The sequence below is a fragment of the Pollicipes pollicipes genome, unplaced genomic scaffold (assembly GCF_011947565.3).
Source record: "Pollicipes pollicipes isolate AB1234 unplaced genomic scaffold, Ppol_2.1 Scaffold_2555;HRSCAF=2994_pilon_pilon_pilon, whole genome shotgun sequence".
In the NCBI taxonomy this organism is placed as follows: Eukaryota; Metazoa; Arthropoda; class Thecostraca; order Pollicipedomorpha; family Pollicipedidae; genus Pollicipes; species Pollicipes pollicipes.
Window position 1 is genome coordinate 39,264,531 of NW_023596136.1, and position 8,253 is coordinate 39,272,783.

Here is an 8,253-nt window from a genome sequence, read left to right on the forward strand (position 1 = left end):
GCATGCGCACACCGTACGGGTCCGCAGCGCGCAGACGCAGTGCAGAGATGCGTGGTGGCGCGCGGTCCCCTCACGCTTGTCGTGGCGGCTTTCGAGAGACTCATTAATAGTGGAATCCGTTGCGTCAAGTTCTAAATACTACGTTAGCATGCACTCGCATGCGGCCAGCCAGCTGGTCATAAATATCGCACAACCACAGACATTGCGCTTGCGGATGGTTCGCTTTGACATTACTGCACGTGGGATTCCCTGTCGACCTGCCCGCCGTAAACATGCGTCAGTCTAAGGGAGCGGGCTGAGTCATTTATCGCCGCACAGCCCCCCCCCCCCCCCTTCCTCTATTCTGCGCTCTCGATCACTGGACCGTCTGGCCCAACACCAACGAGCTTGCTTTAATATTATTGTAAGATTAAATGCATGGGCAATGTTGGACTGGAAGAGCAGGATGTACACGGAAGCAAATCATGTTGGTCTGCACACCAAACTCGGCTTGTCATTACAAATTTTAATGCAACAAAAGGGCAAGAGCTTAAAAAATGTGTTTGCTGATTAAGGTCTGTACGACGCGGAACAGGCAAGACGGTTATGCAAACCCCGGGATGGTAGGTATCTGACACAAATATTAGGCCGACAGTGATGAACAATAAACGGCGTAAAATATATACGTTGCGTGCATAGCCAGTGCACGTTTGTCATATCTCCCAGGTACCAGAAATGGATTAATTGACACATTTAGTGGCATTCTTAGAATATCGAGGATGCCATTCTGTAAATATGTTAGCTTAGGCTGCAATACTTAATCAGTGATTAACCAGTACTTAACCAGTCTTAAGAAGAACTCGTTGTAGCTGTATGGCTGCCACAATGATTCTTTGAAATTGAAGAGTAAGATCATTAAACCGGTACCCATTTCAGAGCAATCTATATTGGTAAAAGTACTGTCGCCCAGCCGCCCAGCCCAGCCAGTCCAGCCTGAGCATATGACCATGAATCAGACCACAGCCTGTCACCGTACGCCCACCGTTGCCAGTGACGGACGGGTTGGGGGTCAACAGGTCACGGGGATGACGCATCGAAGTGTATGCCGCGAGGCGTCAACGAGGGTTAACAGTCAAAGTTTTGCGTGTTGTCGGACGGTGAACAGTGTCGCTTCGGGTGAGTAGGGTTGCGTCAGACGCTTCTAAATACTAGCTTTGTTAGGCGATTTAAAAAATGAAAATTGTTTTGGTGTCGGTTTTGATAGCATGCCGCGTTTGGAAGCGGTCTCAAAAGCGGACGAAAATTAAGAAAAAGCTAATGTGGCTGACGCGATGTGATGAAGTGGTAATTCCTAGGTTGGGGATTAACATTCCAGATATCGTATCCCGCTTTTTCCGACCGAACAGTCACCGGTCACCTGCAAACTAATTGGCCAACAGTGGACAAAAATGTCTCGCGACCTCGTTTTGCAAAATCGCCAGATGCAAATCACCGTTGTCAAAAATTGATACAATGCATTTTGAGGTCAGCCTCGCACTTATTGTTTATCGATAATTCGTTTAACAAGAAACAGCTTAATGTGGCCGTTCAATATTTCCTTTTAACGGAAAACAGGAATTATCCAATGCCGTTCACAGCTACACCTTTTTAAGACTTAAAACCCTCCTGTTTTCGGGCTTGATGCCCGCGAACTTATCCCGAATTTTCGTGGCCACTCAGAGCTCCATAACGCAAGAATACGGCTTTCTCATTGCCATGTAGTGATCAAGATTGAGGAAGACATGCTCATCGAATTATTAGTGTCTCGCGTACGTCACAACGATTACTGACATCAACGGATATATAAGATGTAAGTTGGTCCTCGGCCAATTTAATGCGTTGAGTGCAAGTTTGGGACAAGAGCTACGTTTTGCGCTACATAATGCAGGAATTTGGACACGGGTAGAAAATATGACGAAACTAAGGCTGGGAAATGAAAAACCTAAAGTGAGTGTCTCACCGCTGGGACGTATTTCAAAAATATACTCTACTGAAACCTCGGCACCAGCTACGTATAATGATAACAGCGGATAGTGTCAGTGCAGCACTATGAAATGGAATGTTTGACATTTGGGGATGTTGAAATAATCATCATTTATGGTGAAATAAGCTCATTTATAACTATTGGTATAGTTTTTAAGTAGAAAAGACTGCACTAAAAAAATAATTTCTCTGTTTAGTAAAAATGTTCCTTGATTCATCATTGTTTGAATGAGTCTTCGTACCCCACACAACATTGATTTCGAGCCAATTGACGACAGTTGTATCTGGAAATCAGGCTCACGAACGTCAGATATGAACGATTCGACCATAATATTTTCATTGGCCTTGGTCGCTGCATGGCTTATAAAATGGCAGGATCTGAATGACGTTATAATGACGTTATGAACGCCAAGTTGACCTGGAAATACTCCCCCGAAATGCTCTCTCAATTTTCGCGGGCGTGTGGCTCAGAAACTAAAACGATGTAGGTCTTAAGAATGACAGAGCTATGAACTGCACCGAATGTTTGTAAAGATGACTATTTCAGCCTAAAATTGCGCACAGATATGGAACGATCCCTTTGTGACATAAATAAGTAATAGGTTTTAAATACTTTCGAGTTCAATCAACAATGTCAACGCTTTGTAATAGCGCTACGCTGCATCCCTACAGTCACGAAAGATGTCGTCATGACAACGGCAGAATCTGCTGGGAGCAGCTCTCAGCTGTCACTGAATGACGTCATTGGTACAGAGGACGGCAAGGGCCATTCGCCGAGAATGGCCCTTGTTTAATTGGTTGAATGGTTGGAGTTTAAAGCAGTGCCTCACGATAGACCATATGATGCTTCATTTCCCAAAGCTTCAAAAAAACTATTGTAGGTAAACACCATGGGGACAAAATGAAAACCATAGTATCAGGCTGTCGTCATCTCAATGCCTCTACACGCGTTTTCGCGATTAAGCCGATTGACGTCACCGGGGGCACACTTTCATGGTCTTTTAAAACTTCCCTTTCAATGAAAGTGAAGCAATCCATGGTCTTATGGACATTCTGTGAGCAGAAAGCAGAAATTCCGTGGTATTCCGAAGGAGTTTTCAGAAAAAAACTGGTATTAATGTTCACATGGTTCGTATTTGATTGAACAAGAACTGAAAAATAAAGGTGTCACACGTCTTTTCACACGCGCCTGGGTGGCCGCCTAGATACCCTTCGCTCGGCTGGCTGGGGTGTCAGTCGGACCCCGCCCCAGAGATCCCAGGAACGAAGAAAGTTACAGACACCAAAATCGTAGGGTGTCTTGACCTGTACATGAACTCACTTAGACCAAAGTTTGAGCTTGCTAGGTCATTACTTCAGGTCATATAAGGTCAAAGAAGGTCAAATTCCAGGTTGGTCACCAAAGCGCCCCCGGAACCTAGAAAACTGTTTCTAAGCAGAGTGTCAAAAACCCATTTGATGTCAATGACCTTGTTTGACCTCTGGAAGGTCATGGTGACCAAAATCATACCAGACTGCTCTGAGTTTTGGATTTGAATAACCGACAAAGATTACGCTATGCAGTATGTTCATAACACAAAATGTCGACTCGGGTCATCCTAGGTCGATGACCTTTTCTGACTTCTAGGAAATCAATGGAAAATGTATCATGCGGTTCCTGCTGTCAATAAATTCGACATGAGCACCACAAACTAGCCCCTTCCACAAGCCCTGGAGTAATTCATCAGGATGGTTGTGACCTTGGTCTGACCTCCCTATCTGACCTTAGGACAACGTGATTTGCTCATTCAATAATGGTAGTACCTACGAAAGCATCTCAGAGATGTACGGCTTCGTCAAGCACTCCGTTATTTTATCGGATTGGACGATTCCCTAGAAATTGTCTTCGCTAAAACCATGGCGTGACTTTGACCTGCCATAGGTCAGTGACCGTACAAGGTACAGCGCAGTTTCTCATGTCAAACGATCTGCTCTTCAATAGTCTACACCTATGCAACATTTGGCGCAGCTGTGCCGGGCAGTTCGGAAACTGTTTTCAAAAAACCTTCAGGGGGGTCAATTTAAACCCCCGACCCCAGCGCGTGTTAAAAAAGGTTTAAGTTCATTGTAATGAGAGTCCGTTGTTTTGCATTGCATTTTGAACTAAGATGTCTATTATGAAGATCATTCCGTGCCGTTCTGAGCCAGGTCCTTGTTGAGAAACCCTCTGGTTTGTAATCTTCACGCCTACGAGTATGTGCAGACTACTTCGCGCAAACTTCTCCGTGCACACTGTTTCAAGGCCGCACATGCATACGTCATGGGAACACGACCCAAATACTACCACCTCAGCATTTCGCCGTGTGATTCCAAATACTGGGGTGTACTTATTGTACACTTCAGTAGGTGTGCCAAGTATACTCATTGGTTATGTGGTGCCCAAGGTCAGAAAAATTTGATCATTAGGGTGTTCGTGTCTTGTGCATATCAGCACGATTTCTAGTCTTCAACCAATAAAATGTGTTCAGTGCAGGTGTCGAGCATCAGCTACATTTTGTGCCATATAATGTCGAAAGTTCTGCAATGGTGCAAATTATTACAGATGCAAGACTGGGATCAAATAACTTAAGAATAGCTGCATAACCGAGCATGTGAATGTAAGCAAACAGTGTAATGCCACGGGCGTATGTGCAATAACACTGCGAAACATTTTCAGACATTCAGTCAGACATTTTAAATCATTATACTGCAAAAGCTAGATAACAATCACGCATTCTTTCTGCGGCGAAATAGAAAGTCCCGCGGGAGGCGCGTTCTTTCCGCACTGATGTGACGTAAGCCCGCAACTTAGACTACCGAATTATGTGTTTCAACAGGCATACACAATAACGGTAATGTAACTGAGAAATGATGCGTTAAAGTGGATTTGATCAAACACGATCTAAACGCAGGTCCCAACATAGTTTAATCCAAAATGCAAAACCAAATTTGCGTTATAATTTAAAACTATAAAATTTAAAGTGATATATAGCTCTTGTGCCATACCAGTCTTTTACAACATGCACAGCGCCGAAGATGAACATTGCCAACTTAGAAACTGTACGAGCTATATCTGAAAATCTGAAAGTAAGACCGAGCTCAAAGTATCACCATTTTTCCTTTTAGATGAGATTAGGTCAAAATTCGAGAGATAGAGTGTTACTAGCCTGTCGACTTAGGGTGAAAAGCCACGCCACTGATCCATGTTTCAGTGCGTTAGCGCCATCCATCCAAGTTTCACTGCGTTACGTCTCGCATCCCACAGATCCTGGCTTCATCGTCTCGTCACTGCTGAAAACGAACCAAACCGGACGTCAACTCAATCTTACGTAACAGAGTTCGCTCTTCTTCCACTCAACACTACACGGACATCATGAGACGCAATGAAGGTGAGAGCTGGTTGACGACGATCGAGCGGAGCTCGAGTGTCAGTAAGGCGCCAATGAGTATTTCTAGATCTTCCATAAATACGAAACCACCATAAGCCATAAACTCCTCTCATAAAGGCTAACATAAGTTGGGTCTGTTTGAGCTGGTTTGTTTCTATCACTTGGACCGTTAAAGTCGTGCGTGTATGGAATGAATATGTGGTCACGAATTACTGCTCATATTGACCTTAGCGGATGTTCCTCGCAATGAACAACTTACTGTTCAATTCCAGTAACTGAAACGAAACCTGAAATATTGTAGGCCATACACTTTGTCCTTGTTTATAACACCGTTTAAGAAACCTGACGTGATTATATACCCCTACTGCTGTCTTGCATTCTATGATCCCACATAAGACCGGCGTTTTGGACAATTGTTGCAGCGTAGGCTAAAAATTCTTAAGAAAGGAAACGGACTAAACAAATATAGAGGGAACGCCTCCACCTTCTACGCATCTGTCATAAAAAAATATTTTGCGCACGCCCAACCTATTTGAAAACCAAGTGAGAATGGTCTTTCTCATTGCTGCATTTCACTTACGAGTTTAAATGCTGTTGAAATTTGTGTTGACACAGGTTGCTATGCGGAGCATTTGAGCAAGTGAGGAGTGGAAAGAATTTAACTTTGAAGCTTAAAATAGACAGGCCGTCGCATACAGAAAACTTAAAATTTGAGTCGATCTACATGAAGGAGATTGCATTGATGCAGAGCTCTTGTACTCAGGATCTTTGCGTTATTGATCGGCAACAAATCAGACGAGAGGTGATGTTACACGCAACACGCTGGAGCGTCATGCACTGGTAGTAGTGCCAATCTTCGCGAATTTACCGAGATCCCACAAAAAACGAGACTTGTGTGGGTTTCTATGACACCCGAGATGACCCGTCTTTTTAGGCGCGTGGCTGGCGCCACTCCTGCTGCTAGGCACGCTGGGAGGCGCCTCTGTCCCCACTGGGCTGGACATTAAGCTGCTGAAGGAGGTGACGTCGGGTACGGTGGCCAACCACGTGATCTCACCGTTCCTGATGTCGCTGCTGATGTCGCAGGTCTGGCTGGGCGCCAGAGGTGCCACTAGAGCCGAGGTGAGGCCCCAGTTGGCTGATCTTCATTAAGGCCTACCATCTACACTGGTTTCGGGCACATGTGCCAGTCCGGAACCAGTGCATATGCCACCAGACCCGGTCTCATGCGTCAACTTATCGCAGGACATACAGCGTGACTCACCGCACTGTGATCTTTATTGATTAAATGCGGAGGGGAGATATGACAACGTTTGTCTGTGTGCTGCACACAGATGACGCCTGTGCTGGGAATGTCCGGCCCAAAAGACACATCGTTCCTCCACGGCTACCGCTCGGCCTTGGCGGTCCTGTCTGGAGCCAGCAATGGCGTCACGACGTCAGTGTACAACAGGATCTATCGCAAGCACAGCTTCAGTGTGCGCCGCACCTTCAGCGACCTTTTAGCGCGCTACTACGGAGCCGGAGTGGAGGTGCTACCAAGAGACGCCGGGAAGGCCGCTGAGGTCATCAACAACCAGGCGTCGGTGGCAACGCGCGGACACATCAAGGACCTGGTGACAGGTGGCGACCTCAGCAACGCTGTACTGGTGCTCTTCAGCGCCGTGTATTTCAAGGGCACCTGGCTTTATCGCTTTGAGAAGGGCGGACAGAAAACGTTTTTGACACCGCGCGGCGATCGGCCGACAAACATGATGAAGATGAAGGCGGGGCTTGGTTACACCAGCCGACCACACTTCGATGTCGTGTCGTTGCCGTACCAAAACAAAGATTACAGTTTGCTAGTGCTGCGCCCGCACAGTCGCTCGCTGGCTGCCGTTGCCAGGCTGCAGAAGTCTCTGGACGGCTTGGACGTGTCCCGGTTATACAGCCAAATGAGTCAGCGGTTAGTCCGTGTACTGATGCCGCCCTTCAAGATCGAGGGCCGCTATGAGCTGCCCACCCACATGCAAAACCTAGGCATCCGGAGAATTTTCCAAAGGCAGGCGGATTTCGGCGGCATTACGTCGCGAAACATCTTTGTCAGCAACATCATCCACAAGGCGGTAATGGAGGTGAACGAGAATGGTACAACGGCTGCGGCGGCGGGAGTGGTCGTTGTCAGATATTCGCGTCCCATTATCGTGAACTTCATTGCAGACAGACCATTTTTCGTATTCCTCTTCCACAAGCGTGAAAAAATCACCTTGTTTGCTGGATTGGTGGCTTATACTTGAGGGGCTATCATGCTCGTTGGGTTCGCTCTTGTACCGTATCTATCCGTTATTTTGTTTTATTTTTAACCTCCAGCAGTCTCTGGTTCTTGTTTCCGTTCGAATCGCATATTTCCATAGGTGCGGGTTTTGATGCTGGTGTTAGTGGACGCACGGAAAACGCATTGACGTAAGCTGAGCTGCTAATAAATGAAGTCTATTGAGCGGGTTATTTGTGTACCAGAATGTCGGCTCCATGAGGACTGAAAGTTTCTCGTTGATGCATGATTTCGGACTTGTCCAAGAAGTACTTTACTCCATTGTTTAACGTGTATTCTGCTCTTTCGAAATAGTCTCCTTCCGGGTGCACTGAATGCGCGTCATTATGCCCCTTTTCGGCAGAAAATGCTCTACCTGTCATTGAGATAACAATTTCTTATTATGTAATGAGACGCCAAGTATGCCACCCGAAGCTTCTCTGTATTTTAGCAGCTCCTCACGCTCCACAGCATCTCCCCGAAGTGCCTTTACCCTCCCTTGTCTGCGTACGGCGACTGCCGACCGCCGGGGGCCGCGAGCGGGGGCGGCCCGCG

General features: G+C 46.4%; 1 protein-coding gene across 1 annotated transcript; it reads left to right on the forward strand.

The window, feature by feature from the left end:
- Positions 1-1,088: 1,088 nt before the first annotated feature.
- Positions 1,089-7,884, forward strand: LOC119106857 (serpin B8). Its single transcript, XM_037230201.1, has 4 exons — positions 1,089-1,155; positions 5,285-5,408; positions 6,343-6,530; positions 6,743-7,884. The coding sequence occupies exons 2-4, from the start codon at positions 5,393-5,395 to the stop codon at positions 7,682-7,684; spliced, it is 1,146 nt and encodes a 381-aa protein (XP_037086096.1). The 5' UTR covers positions 1,089-1,155; positions 5,285-5,392; the 3' UTR covers positions 7,685-7,884.
- The last annotated feature ends 369 nt before the right edge of the window (positions 7,885-8,253 follow it).